Source organism: Thamnophis elegans, chromosome 4, assembly GCF_009769535.1.
Source record: "Thamnophis elegans isolate rThaEle1 chromosome 4, rThaEle1.pri, whole genome shotgun sequence".
In the NCBI taxonomy this organism is placed as follows: Eukaryota; Metazoa; Chordata; class Lepidosauria; order Squamata; family Colubridae; genus Thamnophis; species Thamnophis elegans.
The window spans coordinates 74,540,580-74,557,913 of NC_045544.1; the positions used below are offsets into that span (position 1 = coordinate 74,540,580).

The following is a 17,334-nucleotide window of genomic DNA, read 5'->3' on the forward strand; positions in this document are numbered from 1 at the left end:
TAAAAACATAATTTTCATTTTTTAAAATTTTTCTGAGAGACAAAAAAATGAAAACCTGTTTGAGTGAGCGACAAATATCTCATTTTTTTTAAAGTCTCATTTATAGGATCTGAGTAATTGATTATGCTCAGTTTCTCAGTTGCCCTAGTGCTGTGATGGCAAACCTATAGCATGCGTGCTGGAAGTGGCACACAGAGCCATTTCTCTGGTCCCATCAGCTCTTCCGCTTTCCAGCATGCACATGGGCGCCAGCCAGCTGATCTTCCTGCACGTATGCATGCCAGAAACCAGAAGACCAGGTGACCGGTGTGCATGTGCACGCTGGAAACCAGAAGCTCAGCTTCCCGGCACACACATGCACGCTGAGGAACTGTTCTTCCGGTTTTCAGAGCTCCCCTGTGTGTGCACATGCTCCCATTTTGGCACTCTATGCTAAACAGGTTCATCAACACTGCCTAGTTTTCTGTGAAATATTCCTGGGTCCTTCATTTTGTATTAAGCTGTTTCCTTTACATCACTTTATCAAAAAATTAAATTCTCATAAGTTGCATATTGTATGTCTACCTTTAAAATGTTAGCAAGAATCCATTTTTTGCTATCTTATTATGTAGAATGGATATACAATTCATTTTTTTTCATTTTTGTGCATATAATACATTTTTTAAAGTTTTGCTTGAATTAAAGCTGCTCTTCAACATAAAGCAGGAACTGTGCATAGTTACCTCATTCACAGGATTCAGCTTTGAATACTCATGACTTAAAATCATATGCATTAGTTAATGTATCAAATCAGATTATAAAAAGCCTCATAAACCAAATAATTGAAATGTAACTCTGTCTGAACTTTGTATAGATACAGAATTTAATAGAATAAAATTTCATGTTCATGTTTTGAAACTGGACCGAAAACATCTGGAACATTAAGTTTCTTCAAAGTGCAGTCACTGTTTGATTTTGCTGTTTTAATTGATTCTATTACTAAAATGCTTCTTTCTTTCCCCCCATACATTAGTGTAATACACTAAAACTAAACAGATGTCATCTCTAAATTTTCTCACTGTCCATTTATATACTTGAAAGAACCATAGATTTCTACTTCAGAAACTTTCAGCCTTTGAAAAATTGCTTAATACTGTATTTGTCTAAAAGAAATATACCCCTAAATTTAGAATAACTGTAATACTGCTCATTCAGAATGAAGGCTATACAGAAATAATTTATTTTTAATGATGTCATCAACTTTGCATAATGACTTAAAATCCATTAGGAATGTTTATTTTCAGGCATGGTTAGTAAAGTACCAAATCACAAAAAGTCCTCTAGCTTAATTTCAGGGTCAGTTTAAAACTACTCTTTCAGGATAGTTTATTTTCCCAATAGGAATAGATAGAAGCAAAATTTAAAGCCTGAACAGATATTTTGGAGTTGATTGGAAAATTTCCATCTATTTGTGTCACTGCAATTTTCTGTTCTGTTACACTATACTCCCGTTCCAGTGTAACTGAAGAAAACTCTTCATCCCTTCTTGACTTGCAACATCAGCACAAATATCTGTATATAAAAGTGAAACAACCTGAAGTTTTCAAGTGGTTTATTGGGGGAATGAATGTCCCTCAGTTTTCTTTTAGGTAGAGTATCTAAATTTAATAGCAAACATCCCATTGTTAATGTAAGAATTTAAAGTATTATAAATGTAGAACTTGTTAACTATTCTTCATATTGTTAAATATAGATCTGTGGTAGTATTGCAGTTAAAATAGTTATTTTCAGTAATTATGTGTCTTCCAAATATTCTGTTTTAATCAAAATACATGCTCGCCTAGAATTGAATAATCTTTTATTTAGCTTCTCTTCAGGGTTCTGTGGTACTGACAAAGGTCTTTCCTTCATTCTGCCGATTCTTTTTTTTATTTTCATGAAATATTAAAAGTTAAAATGAAGTTATTCAAAATTGTTTCTGTTACTGATTAACTTCTTCAATTTTTTTCTGTGAAATATTTTTTTAAAATGTAGACTTAACATTTTGTACAGGATTGTTGAACAAAAAATATTGGCAAGATATTTTAAAATACATCTATTTTTTCTATATAAAATAAATTTGAAGTAGACTGGTTAACTGAACAATGATTCAAATGTGTTTGCTACTTACAGATTATCGTATATGGCTGGTCTTTTCCATTTTACACAAGAATAGAAATATTCCTGATGAATAAAGATAATTACTTTGAATGGTGCCTGATTTTTATATAAAGATGGGGTCTAGAGTCCTTGAAACTTAAATCTGATGAATTCAATGCACATTCTAGATCACTTGAGAAGGAGTCATCTCTATAAATCTTGTATTTTGATCATCTTTTTAATTGGGAAATGTTTCAGAGTTTGCCTTTGAACAGAAGCACTTTTGCTTCACAGCTGTCAAAAACAACTCTCAGTCCTAGGTTGAAGCAAATATATTGCAGTTGATCTTCACAGACTGGGTATGAGATGTTCTTCTCTAGATTATACCACTAAGATTTTTACAACTGAAGAAATAGGTAGGTAGAAACCACCTACTCTGATTTTTTTTTACATGCAATTAAATGAGATTCTTGGAGTGGTTGTATACATAGAGCTGAGGTGGCGCAGTGGTTGAGTGCAGCACTGCAGGCTACTTCATTTGACTGCTAGCTGCAGTTCAGCAGTTCAAATCTCACAGGTTCAAGATTGACTCAGCCTTCCATCCTTCCGAGGTGGGTAAAATGAGGACCCAGATTGTTGAGGTAATATGCTGACTCTGTAAACTGCTTAGAGAGGGCTGTAAAAGCACTATGAAGCGGTTTATAAGTCTAAGTGCTATTGCTATTGTGACTTATGCTGGTTAATTTTTAAAAAGAAAACTTGTACAGAAAATGTATCTTAGCACTGTTATATAAATGAATAGGTATATCTATGATATATAATCTCAGTGTTGTAGTTGGGAGGTCATTATTGTATATTCACATAGGGACGTTATGGCTCTTCTTCCTTCTGATGATACTTAACTATTATGTGTGGTCCTTGGGGCAACAATTGTGATTTTTTTTGGAGAAGTTCTTTTCTGTTGTAAAATTCTAATTTTGATTATGGTATGAAATTGATAAATAGATGGAACTGTTACATAAACAATTTTACCGCTTCTCTAAGAATCTACAACTTTTCTTTAATCTTATTTAACAGGGTGAGATGAATTTTAGTGTGATTTTTGTATCGTACTTGTTTCCAAAGAAATCTTTTAACTTATGTGGAAGAGGGCAAGGTGATACCCTGTGATGTTCTTGATTGACAATTCTTTTGCTTCCTGGTAGGTGGAGCCATTACGCTTAGTATAAGGACTCAGTTGTAGGCTGAAGGAAGAGGAAGACTACTGTTAAAAGAACTGCTGGTAAGTTTACCTTTCTTTGGTACAGATCTTACAAAAGATGGTACAGAGGACTTACCTCATGTCAGAACTGAAGACTCCTTAATAAGACCTTTCAGGATTCATGCAGTAGAAGCAATAGCAATGACGTATCAACATACTAAATAGTCCATAGATTCCTTGATACACTTCTTAGAGAATATATGGGGAGGCTTTGGATATTTGTGAGGCTTACCAGTTATTTGCATTTTACATGAAGGTGCAGGTTGAAGTACAACCTGTTTCATCTTTTGGTTAATAGGAACTATGATGTAGTTAGAGACAGATCTTGAGGAGGGAGAGAGGGGAGAGTGTGTGTGTGTGTGTGTGTGTGTGTGTGTGAGAGAGAGAGAGAGAGAGAGAGAGAGAACAATTGTGTTTCTATCTATATTGTTTGGTGTAAACATGTACAATAAAATGATTTTGTATTTAGATTACCAATAATATCTCTTACATTTCTGCATGTAGAGTGATATGATTATTTCAGCACTAAATATTGTTTCAGCACTAAATATTGGTTCTATTTCCAAAGTGATTTGGATCTAGTCTGTCCACTTTCCCTTTAAAATGTGTGATTTTCAGGCAGCCTGTGATTTGCCCTGTAATATGAGTCTGACTGGTTGGTTAGGTTGACTTCTAACAACCACATAGATTTTCTCCTTTCTTCATTTTCTCTAGTCAACTCCTTACTTGCACTGAATTTATCGCCATAGTGTGGCATTATAGGCATGTTAGTAGCAGAGACTGATTCTCTTCCTTCCGCTAATATCTGTCTTTTCTGTATTGCTTTTAGTTGACAGTATGGCACAATAATATCAATTGTGTTTGCGAGTAATACCCTTTAATACACTAAAACAAGTGAAATCTGTGTTCATTTGATTTTTTTTCTTGATGTTCAAATTGGTTGGACTGCATCTAAAAACAGCCTAGTGTGAATAGTGTGTCATGGTAAGATTGAACTGGTATGCAATAACCTAAGAATTGTAAAAATAAGTGGAAGTTGTCTATTCAGTTTGAAAAATGAGCATAGCTGGCTCTGTCAGTTATAATATAACTTGGTATGAAAGAGAAGGAAGAATTGGAAAGTTTTAGCAGATGTCTTAGCCATGATGTAACTCCCATTCCATTTTTAAAGGATTATTTAGTACTAGTATTGTGGAATACAGTATAATCAGTAATATTTGTTCCAAATATATAAGAAAACATATTGTGATAGAGCAGATACTAGACATTGTTGAATCTATCTTGAAGAAAAACTTTCAAAAAGTTATATGGAAATGACTTAAAATATTGAGATTTCCTAGTACTAATGTTATGTTTAAAATGAAAAATTTAGACTTTCATAAAGATTTCCTGGTTTTTCCAGCTGTGATTCTGGACTCATTTGAAGCCATGTCTGCAATGACAAATAAAATGGTTATATTTCTAATATCTATCCTTAATTCCGCTAATAAACTTTTTATAAAAACTCAGTACAATGTTTAAATGATCAGATTATTTGATATTGCTCCATCAGTATGTCATCAGATTTTTAACAATGATTTGTTATAGCTTTGTCATTTAATAAATACAACTTTGTAATCTCTCATATCAGATACTGCAGCTGTCCATGTCTAGATTGTAGACAAATATATTTGAGAACCATGACTTTTATACAGGTACCAGAATCCTGCATAATATTCCAGAGGGTAGACTTTATTACCTTTGCTGCTTTAGAGACAATCAAGATAGCGTTTGGAAGATAGAATGTAGTGAAAGATTGAAAATGCTGCCCTTGTACATATATAGGAATTTAATCTGTCAGCCCTGCAACAGGAAATGGGTCCTGGAGTCATTGTGGTTGGTTCTGTGAGATTGTCAGCATATTATGCAGCTGCTTTAAAAAAAAAAAAGACAAACTCAATCCTGGGGGGCGGGGGGAAGCTGTTGATGTAGCAAGCCTTTACATGAACCTATACCTGGAGTACCATATATAGTTCAGTGGACTTAAAACTCTATATTGAAATCTGGTATAGTTCAGAAATGGCACACAGGATATCTACCGGGTAAACACATTTTTTTTAAATGAAGACAGACTTTCTGTCGTACAATGTTGATGCATTTTCAGTGGCATCTCTGCTGCCTCCATGGCTGCTCTTCATAGATGTCCTGGGAGTAGGTCATCCCTGCAATGCTCCTTTAGTAAAGGCATATTTGCTGTTAGGGCTGCTTTGATGCCTACCACTCTGTCTTCTTTTAATTCCATTTTTGAATGCCTTTTACAATTTATACAATGCCTTTTACAATTTAAAAAAATAACAGATTTTTTTTAAAAAAATCTTTGCACTGTAACAAAAGACAGAACAAATAGGATGACTTGGAGTAGTGAAAATAGAAGATAAGTATTGTATACACTTAGAAACTGTACATTTTTCTTTTTATTGTTTTTAGAAAATCTCCAATAACGGATGAAATATTAGAAAGTAAATTGGAGGCTGATACAAATAAAAAAAATTAAGAATCACTTGCCATACTAAATGAATTCACATTTTTGGGCTCAGATTAATTTTATTCTAAAGTCCTGAAGAATTCTACTGTATCTTTTTTCAGAGTTAGTGGCAATAGATGAAAGACTGCAAATGTGCAATTCAGTAATATGGAAAAATATTTTTGCCCATCCAAAAAGGTAAAACAGAAGATGCAGCCAACTGTCAATAAATGAGTAGTTTTCTGTACTTAAAATGGAACTGGTCCAGTTAACTTCCTAGTTAAACTGTTAACTACAGGTAGTCCTTGAGTTACAACAGTTCATTTAGTGACCATCCAAAGTTACAGTGACCATTCGGTACAGTGCAACGGAGCCGGTGTCCACCACATGAACATGCACAACACGCGCATGCGTCCTTACCTCCTGCGATGCTCCGCGATGTCTCTGCGACACTCCAGCTGCTCGCCAGAGCGTCGCACAGGCGCCCTAGGCTCCGTGTGCATGTGCGGAATTGCTGAAGAGCTCAAATACAGGTAAGAAGGGCGGGTGAGCCCTCCAGAGCACTGGAGCGGAGCAGTCCCCGGTGCTCCCAGAAGGCACCAGTACACGCATACCAGTTCATAACCTACCACTGCCATGGTCTCATGATTTACATTTCGATGCTTTGACAACTGGTTCATTTTTATGACAGTTGCAGTGTCCTGGAATTATGTGATCCTTTTTGCAACCGTTTGACAAGCAAAGTCAATGGAGAAGCCAAATTCACTTAACCATGTTACCAATTTAACAACTGCAATGATTCACTTAACAAACATGGCAAGAAAAGTTGTACAATGGAGCAAAACTCACTTAGCACATTTCTCACTTAGCAACATAAATTTTGGGCTCAGTTGTGACTGTAAGTAGAGGACTACCTGTAATAGTATTAATACTATTGCAATGAAGAAAACTACCATAATCCAAGATAAGTGACCTATATAAGGGCTGGAAAGAATATAACTATCCTGATATGTCTTACACTCTTCTACAAATGGAAAAGTAAAGATCAAAAATATCTAAGTTTATTGTGTATCAATTATCTGTATTTGTTTTATTCTGGTTAGCATGCTCCTTGTTACTGATTGGGTGTGCTTTATAGTTTATTAGGGAGCAGAGTTAAACTTTCAGTAAATGTTGAAAACGTGGTATTATCACTATAGTGTCTTTCAAAAGACTTGTATTGGAGTTCTTTGAGAATTTGCCTTCTGTTTTCCCTCACTTTTCATAGTTACAGAGAGGAAGAAATGGTTTGCTTTCAAGTAAGATTATTTGAGGGAATTTTAACTAAATATGTAGTTTTTGCAGTTGTTAAATATATGGAAAAACAAAATGAAATGTATTCTAGGATGAACATGCATTGATCAAATTCTCAGATTTGAAATGCTGTATATGGTTTTATATTTTATTTTATTTCATTCAATAGTGTCCAATTCTCAAACTGTCTTGATATTTTCCTGCAATTTTCTTGGCAAACATTTTCAGAAGTGATTTGCCATTGTCTGTTTCCTAGGACTGAGAGAAAATGACTGGCTTAAAATCGCCAGGCTGGTTTTGTGTCTAACGCGGCACTAAAATTCATGGTCTCAGTTTCTATCCAGATGCCTTCACCACTACACCATTAGCCTGTTTATTATAACATTGTGGAATTTCTTGTGCTACTTTTCAGATATACTTATTTTCCTATATAACTATGTTAGCACCTGTTCTCTAATTTATTCAAGATTATTAGAAGTGGGTGTACTGAATTATCATAACTAGTAACAAAATATATGCAAACGAATATCAAGGAAAACATATACAAACAAATTAAATGAAAAATATGAAGGTATACAATTCACATGATGGCAAAGCTATGTGCAAAAGATACTGGGACAATTGTGATTTTGTATTTTAAATACTTTGAAAACATCAACTCAAAATACTGTTAATATGTTGTTTATATCAGGTTTAACTTAATTTACATTCAGCTTGCAATATATATTCAGCATCATTTTGCTACTTATTAAGTAATTTATTTCCTTACTTTAAGCAATGCTTTAATGCCACTCCTGGGAACCATTTCTAACTTCACCCATTTGGTAACTATTACAGATATGTAATTTCATATGTGTGTTGTTATATGGAGTTATATGGAGTTCTCTCCATGCTTGGAACTTAGCTCCCTAATCTTTCATGCAAGTTTGTTTAGTTTGTACTTTAATAAAAAATACATATAAAAAGTTTTCCCAGTTAGAGAATTTAATATATACCTTAGTAGAGATACTCTTTAGAAATGTACAAGGGGGACAGGAAATGTTGCAATGTGAATTATTCCTGTTCAGCATTCTGGTTAACCAGCTATACCTTCATTCAGAATATTCATTCCATCTTTTACCATCTACAATTTTTAGTTCCTTTCATCAGTTCCATCCCCCAAAACTCTGGCTTCTGTGACTATTCTTACTGCTCATTCAGTATTACTTTTTTGTTGTTTTGTGTGAGATATCTTCTCACCACCCCCCCCCACCCCCCCCGGGAAGCTTGTTGTATTTCAGCAAACATTGGCTGCTCCAAGCTTACTTCTAACCAGTGGTGGACTGCTGCTGGTTCGGACTGGTTCATGTGAACCAGTAATTCCGATCAGTGTCTGGGGCCGCCCTGGCGCTATCACATCCTACACAATTGCTGGTTTTTCTATGCCACACACGTGCTCACATTTTCGGTTCTGGGCAGATGTTACAGTATATGATGCCCACTTCTGCTTCTAACCTCTTGCATTTCAATAGCCTATATTATCTATGGAGAATGACAGTGTTCTGGGAAAAAAAGAATGCAATTTTGTGAGGCCAGGAATGTTATTTTCTAGACATGAATCAGAAGTATCTATTTCAGTAGACAGTAACTATGAGGATTGGCAACTCTACCAAAAAGTCATGAAAAATATTAGATCCAAGAATGCTACATGGATAGATGCCAAAATGCCTAAAAAAATAAAATCAGAAACCAAGTCTTCAGATCAGGACTGTTTGTGTTAACGCCTACTCTTAAAACTCCTAATGTGAAATCAACCCTTAACTATTGATTTGGCAACCTTCAGCTGTGAATCGAGTCTTGTAGTTTTAATTTAGGACAAACTAAGATGGATTTCCTGGCTTCATTTCCTCACCACCACCACAACACATACAATTTTACCATCTGGGCTACTAGTGATGGACAAACTACCAACAGTCACTCTAGATGGAAACTTTAAATGGTTGGTGCCAAGGGTCCATAAGTGTTGGGTTCCGTTGTAGTCGTAAGTCAAGGATTACCTCTAATAAATCAACAGTGACACAATAAATCCAATAAAAAGTTATGGAGCTCTCACATTTCTTTTTAGCCAATGGTTATATATTTTAACTGGGAAAGGTAAGACATTTCTGTGATTCTCTCAGAATATTTCAGAGGGATTTGTTCCATATAGGTGTTTGTCTATAAGATGAATAGAAATCCTCAAGCTTAATAGAGCATTGTTAAGCTAAATTCCATTTCACTTTGGAAATCCTTTCAAATCTTCTGTCTCATATAAAAACGGACCTGAATATGTTGCATACCTTACCTATTCAGCAACATTTATATTGCATACATTCTGTAATCATAAGTGGTCCTGCATCTGTGTTAGTAACATGCTTAGTAATATTGATTTGCTCAGAACATCTACACTATTACATGCTTCCTGAGCATAGCTTTGTGAACCGTGTTTGTAGATACAGTGGGTTAGATATATTCAGTAGCTTTACATATGTGCTCACAGTAGTCCAAACATTTATGTAGTGAGGAACCTTTCTACAGCCTGCTGTCCTTCAACCATATTGGATTACAGCTAAAGTTGTGGATCATTATGGCCAATGGCCATGCTTGTATGTAATTCAGGCAATTGTAATCCAATACATTTGAAGAACATCAATTAGTAAAAGGTTTTTATGCACCATGTTAAATCAGAAATACACCTTCAAACTATTGATAATTTACATTTGTGGCATTGTCTAATTTAAATTCCTATTGAGTCAGCTCTATTACTCTATTACTGCAAGAAAAGCAGAATTTTGTAGGGCTTTAAAATTGCCAAAGATAATTGTATAGCCATGAAATGTTGTAGAAAGTTATGATTACTTTAAAGTGGACTGTATTGTTTTCTTTAACATTGAACACTTTTAGGTGAATAATTAATTTTCAGGCTTCTTTTGGGGCAAGTAGCACATTTTAAGTGTTGTGTGATTTATTTGTTTGTTTATTTATTTATTTGCAAAATAACCACTTGCCTAGGGTGGGAGACATAACCCTAATTTTTCTCAATTTACCCATGTTTTTGTTTGCCCTTTTTTCTGGATAGATGGCAAACAAGGCTGTTGACACCTAGGATTTTTATACTGTATATACTGTATATTTTGAACCTAGAGAGGATACCTTAAGAGTTTTCCAGCGTCAAACTGGTGAAACCAAAGAAAGCAGCTACAGTTTCAATGGCAACCACTGACATGCAGTGTTAATGCATTTATGCAACTTTGAGATGCACTGAGCATAATGTAGAAAACATAGTGTTTATTCAAAGAAGAAACATATTAATGTGCACATTGGTAAAGTGGCTTAAATATGGATGCTTTCAAAACTGTATCCCATTATATCCGATAACTATATCGCATTGTCAGACATGCATTATAAAATTCTATGTTGTGGATAGATATTACACATAGATTTTAAATTAAGGGCTTTAATATCATTTTGCTATTTTTATATAGCAAATAATATAATAATATTGGCCAATATTTATCGTATCTTCCAAATTAAAAGAAATAAAAAAGAATGGTAGAATAAAGGCCCAAATCAATGTTTAAGTCAGAAGAAAAAACTACTTCTCAGCTGTCGTCTCTAGAAAGACTTTGAAGCCACAAGTGTGTAGGGCTGAATGCTTTAACCCACAGCACTGCATTTTTTAAAGTTATAGCTGGAAGAATACTTGCTATTCATTACATTTTTAGTATTTGTTGGTAAGATAGATAATTCTGGATCTTTATAGCAAAATAAAGAAACAATACTAGTTTTGGCTTCAAAACTACTTTGATTATTTATGGGAAATTCTTATTATTGATTTACTAAAATAATCACTGAATAGAAGTTTTAGATTTAGAAACTTGCTGTGTCTTTTCTGATACTAAGAATCCTATCTAAACTCTCTTGAGATCAACTCTTTATTGAATTGATCTTATTCTGATCAATTCTATTTCTGTATTCAGTTCACTTTTTTATAACTCGGAAGACAATTTTTGTTGGTAACTTAGGTTGGTAAAATTAGGAAGTAAATGTATTAGAGCAATTTCTGATGGGCATAGAAACCATAACCTTTGTAAAAAGGATAAACATTGAAAATATTCTTGGTTTGAATAACATAGCATAGATTCATAAAAGAAAAAAACCTAGAAATCAACCTTTTGGTAAACAAAATATTTTTTGACTGATATTTTCACTGTAGCTTTCTACCTGCGGCTGATTATGTTAAATTTATCATCTCTCTGGGAGTTTACAGTATTTTTCTGGAAATTGTATCTAAAATTACAAGCATCCTAATACTTTAATTTAAGAAACATAGTCAATATAATTGCTAAAAGAATTATTTAACTCTTGTTTGTATGTGTGCATAACACTCTGCAGTTACTTGTTCTGATCTAGTCATTCCTTGTGGTTGAGGGAATTAGTGTTTGCGTGATGTACTTGATTAAGTCATGTACAGTCTCATCACATTTGTGAATCAGCTTTATTAACTGGAAAATATTGAACACCTTCCATATATACTTTTAAGGGTCCAATTCTTGGAGGTAAAAATCCTTAAGAGCAATGAGATAAAACTAAAACAATGTTTTAGATTGTGTCATTGCTATTATGTATAGACTGTGTTTTTAGATGAGTGGGAGCAGATAATATCAATAAAGCGTATATATTACTGAAAGCACATATTTTCCATAGCATTCTTTCATTGTTCCTAATAGGTAGGATTATTTTTTTTAAAGATTGTTTAAAATTCATAAATGTTAATTATTGCCACTTTTATAAATGAAATGAAGGGGTTTTTTTAATTCTGAGTTCAGTGTTCTCTTTATAAATTGATAACACTACTTGCAATCGAAGCTTTAATGTAAGGCCAGTTGATACAAAAAGCTGCAATATAAGTTTCTTGATAGGACTAGTTTAATATATAAATTTAGTTTAGTTAGCATAAGATAGAGAATTTAGCATATGCCATTCTTAGTCATCCAGTGTTCAGATTGGCGAGTGATCAGCTCTTTAAGCTTTCATTCTGTCTCTCTTTCTCTCTTTCTTTCGTTCAGGTTTTCGCCCCTCCCCAACAACATGCCTGTAGAGTGGGGTTTCTCCCACTTGGCTGAGGACGTCTTAGCTGGATCGATTGTGGGGAGGAGCAGCAGCAGCAGTTCTGAGGGTGAGTAGAGGCTGCCAGGGTTCAGGCCTGGATTTATGCCTCTCTTCCCCTGCTCTCTTCCTTAATTAACTGGCGGGGGGGGGGTGTGTTATTTCAACATCCGAAAAGGACATTGCTTTCACCTTTGCTGTCATAGAACCTAAGACTTTTCTTAATGAGTTATTCTTATACAGTTGGTGGCTTACAATCAATCATTTAAATTTAAAATCGAAAAAACCCTCAGATTCAATATAACAGCAGCGAAGAACAGGTCCACAGCAATCTGGCTGGAGCTATTTCTTCTTTTTCTTTCGATTTTGGAAGCACTTGACTGCAAACATTTTAGAGGTTAATTAGATTTTTTTTAAAAAAGAAACGGGTTGGATCAACCTACTTCAAAATAATACCAACATAACTATGGTATGAATAAGTAATTAACAATTGCATAGCAATGTGTCAAATGTTTCCTTTTGTTCAAGAAGTTATGTTTACCTACATCTTTCAGTTTTAACACTTTTTCATGGTCCCAGCAACCTAAAAAAAATTAGAAGACTTGATTTTCCCTTTTTGAGAAACTTGAGAAAATATTAAAAGACATGATTAAATTTAGAATGCATTGAAGTGCTTTTCTTTGAAAATGACACAGAAAAGAAGTATGAAAATGTATGATCATATCCACTTGATTAGAGAGACAAATGGTTTCATTGGGATGCTGAGCGATGATAATAAGGATCAAACAGGTTGTTTAAATATTTGGAAATCAGTGACTTTATTTCCACTTCTTAAAGATGTTTGATCACCTGTCCAAATATTACTTGAGTATGAATGTGGCCTATATTTGATTTTGAATTCAAAGTAACCGTTGGGTAGAAAGAATGTGGAATTATGTTAGGTTTATAATTATGATTACATTTGTTTCTTTTTCTTGGTTGTAATAAAATGATAATGTTTAGGTTATCGTCTCAAAGTTCATACTACAGTTGGAGTAGAATAAGCTCTTCTAGTTTTATAGGAGAAAATAATTAACATTTTTAATATTGCATCCTCTTTTTATAATTTTAAGGCTGAGTAAGAGTATCCTATTAAGATCATTTGTACACTAGGCCTGTGCAATGGACAGAAAGATATTTTGGTGTATCCTCCTAAATTGGCAGGGCAATATTTTTTACCTTGGACTTTCAATTCCATAATCAGGAAATCTTTCTAAAAAATTCATTTAGGGGACAAGTAGAAATGTTCAGGCAGGTTTATTTGAACTGAGGTGGTTTAGATAACTTTAAGCATGATGGCAGTACTCTAACCTGGTGCTGATTGTCAGTGACATGAAAAGTCCACATTATAATGCATGCAATATATATTTTATGGCTGCTAGTTTTTAAAAGTTTCTCATTAGTGAAAAGTTATATTATGTGAAAGAAATTCTAGATACTGACATGATTTAATTTCATTTAAAGTTTTTGATTACTTTTACTTGATTTATTGAAGTTATAATACAGTAATTCTCAAGTGGTAATAATGGATGACTTTCTTGTAAAACTGGGGATAGAGCAGATTTCAACTTGGATAAATACCTTTAATAATGCATCATGGTTTATTAAAACACTTTATTTGAGAACTGTGGATTACTTGTAGATATTTCCTATGTGGTACTTTTACTTTTATGTACTTAAGAGCAGGAATGGTTTGTGATAATAATAACAATGCAAAATTTAACAGAATGCTATTGTTATATTTCAAATTCATGCATCATGTGCACTACTTTGGCCGCAGAGCTTTTATGAAGGCCCTTCATATTTTTCAACCTCATATTAATTATGTTACTTTCTGAGGTATAGGATTTGTTCTCCTAGAGAGTTGCATGTAAAACTTTGCAGCGTTTATTTTGGCAAACCAAATAGCTTAATTTAGAATTTAAACATATTATGTGGTTATTTAGTTGTTAGCAGAAATGGTTGACCCAAATTGTCTGAAGGGTCACATTTTCCATTCAGAGAATGTTTGAGAGATACTCTTGATTTCTTAGTTCAAGCATTGTTGAAGCAAAATGAAGTATAAGTCTATGCTGTTCAACTGTTAGGAAAAATACTACCATCATTTATGAAAAGCTATTTCACTGTAGGTTCCTGATAAATTATTTTCTCATTGTTTTGTCAAAATACCACCGGTCCACTGATAAACAGTCACTTAAACCTAATTAAGAATTATTCTTAATAGGATTGTAAGCATACAAACTGACTGTTATGACTAATCTGGTTTCCTAATTAGAATTCTTTAAAACAAGTTCCCTAAGGGCTGAGATAAGTAGTTTAACAAACTGTTAGCTGTTATTAATAATGAATATTTTTCCTGGCCAAATGACATCAGTTTATATATTTAATCAAAAGTAATATAAGAATGAAATTGTGCAAACACTAATATTTCAGCTATGATGTCATCTTAAAGCCCTGAGGATTAATTAAAATACGGATTTTGCTTAATCTAAGAAGTAGTAACTGATTATATTCATTTGGTAAATTTTCTTTTAGGGCAGATAGATTCTCTTTGAGGTGGTGGGGACATATGACTTCCCAGTGTGGTTTACAGATAATTTCCGGGGGGGTCACTTTCTGCTTTCATGCATGAAACATATTTGTGGGTGTATGGGTTTGGCTTTTAATAAAGGCTTCTTTTATAGCATTTAGTCTGGGTTCATCTGCATAATGACCCAATGCTGCCTTTCTGCTGCTAATTGTGTCCTAGTTCATTGTTATATTTTCATCCTTAAGTGCTATGATAAGAATCAGAAGCAGGGGAAGTGAAAGTGAGCCCCAACCAAAGATGCAATCTGGATTAGGACCAACGTGCCTTTCCCCCAACATCACAGTGGGATGGTCATTATCATGCATAGCTTTGCCTTAATTTATTCTTTCCATTTTCAAATTTTAGATTCAGAATTTAACATTGGACTCATAATGCCTCCATGAACTGAATTACCTTTCATTTAACATTAATTTTAGTGGATTTTATTTTTCTACACATGCTTTCATTAGCTTACTTGTATTAATTTTGTGAATGTATGTTGTATTAACTATTTTCTTTTACTTGTCCATTGCCTTGGTGCCACAATGGTTAGAATGCAATATTGCAGGCAAATTCTGTCCGTAGTCTGGTGTTCAATCCTGACAGGGTTCAAGATTGACTCAGCCTTCCATCCTTCCAAGGTTGGTAAAATGAGGGCCCAGATTGTTGGGGGCAATATGTTGATATTGTAAACCACCCAGAGAGTGCCTTAAAGTGCTATGGGGCAGTATATAAGTCTAAGTGCTATTGCTTCTGACTGTATTTGACTCTGCTTTACATTCTTAAGGACTTGTATTTGCATACACAAACTAAACTCTAGAGTATGCAAGAATACTGTAAACTATAAACACTTCATTTTTAAAACATCATTCCTTTTGTTCCTAGAAACAATATTGAACAGAACTATCTTGTTCTCGGGTGATTAGTAAATAATTACCCAGTTGAAGTTTTCTTTGCGTTTCAAATTTTAGTACATTATTTTTGAAAATACATGAAGCTTCCTTCTTTCACAGTCGTAGTTGTTTAATGGTATCTGGAAAGTCTGTCACCTATAGAATTTGGAGGGAAAATATGACAAGTTGGGTTCAACTCCATTAGCTTATGGAGTGTAAAAGGCCATGTAATAGCTTCAGAAATATTTTCTAACATTGTCCAAAAAACCCACAAAATGTTTCTTATTTAAATTCAATGATGATCAATAAACGAGCTACATATTTATGAAAAGGAAATTCTTATGTCATTGCTATTATGACACCATTAAGGTGTAGGCTACTTTGTTTGACTCTGGATATATTTAGGATCATAAGAGAATGTGTGGGTAGATTCTCAAAATGGCTGCCATTGTGGGTATGGTGAGGCAGCTAATTACCAGAAGGTGAAGTAGGGGGCCAGAATGGTATCTGTAATTCCAGTAGAAGTTTTGTGGAGTCTGAAAGCATTGGGATAAATATGATGTTCTCTCTCATATATACGTGTGTGTGTGTGTGTGTGTGTGTGTGTGTGTGTGTAGTATTTTTTAAACATCAAGTGAGGTAGAGGGGCTGATGGGCACTAAGGAACAGCTTTTGGGTACACTGTCTAGAATCCCTTATCTGTGAGATAAGCATCTTTGAAAATATGACAAATATATATAAATAAGAGATTGTCTAGATCAGAGGTGGTGTTCAGCAGGTTCTGACCAGTTCTGCAGAACTGGTAGCAGAAATTTTGAGTAGTTTGGAGAACCGATAAATACCACCTCTGACTGGCCCCGCCCCCATCTATTCTCTGCCTCCCGAGTCCCAGGTGATCGGGAAGAAATGGGGATTTTGCAGTAACGTTCCCCTGGAGTGGGGTGAGAATGGAGATTTTACAGTATCCTTCCCCTGCCACTTCCACCAAGCCCCACCCACCAAGCCATGGCACCAAGCCAGAACCAGTAGTAAAAAATGTTGAATCCCACCACTGGTCTAGATCAGATTCTACCAATTCGCTCCTATGTGCAGAAGTGTCCGGGCTGATGGGTGGAGCCTCCCACCGCTGCTACTACCAGTTCGCCCTCCTCTGGTCTAGATCTATTAGCAACTATGAGGAACACATTGCTTCCTCTGACATAATAGTCACATTATATGTATGTATTAAGGCAATGTTGCAATTCAAGACTCAAAGGGGAATAGTATGTAGTATTTACATTGAACTTCTTCTTTAAGTTAAACCATTGACATTGAGTTTTCAAGAGATTGTCAGCAATAAATAGAAATTGAAATAAAAATGCTTTTAAAATGTAACCTATTAAAAAAAAATAAGTCAGAGTTGAAAAACAAGAAAAAAAATCAATTGAAAATAAAACATTGTGTGGCTTTCTCTGCACACATGCAATTAAAGTAACAAGAAACTTGCCAGAGCCAAAATATGTTGTATTCCATCTGAATCTGAATCTTGGTT

At 34.4% G+C, this 17,334-nt stretch overlaps 1 protein-coding gene across 2 annotated transcripts in view; it reads left to right on the forward strand.

The window, feature by feature from the left end:
- The window catches only part of CRIM1 (cysteine rich transmembrane BMP regulator 1), a 137,246-nt gene that overhangs the window by 33,514 nt on the left and 86,398 nt on the right, over positions 1 to 17,334 (forward strand). Inside the window, exons 2-3 of one of the 2 annotated variants that reach the window (XM_032215341.1) lie at positions 3,324 to 3,400; positions 12,263 to 12,372. The exons of the other annotated variant lie outside the window; for it this stretch is intronic. Coding sequence (XP_032071232.1) covers positions 12,285 to 12,372 — 88 coding nt within the window. The 5' untranslated portion in view covers positions 3,324 to 3,400; positions 12,263 to 12,284. The remainder of the gene's footprint in view (positions 1 to 3,323; positions 3,401 to 12,262; positions 12,373 to 17,334) is intronic. 2 annotated transcript variants of the gene reach the window in all.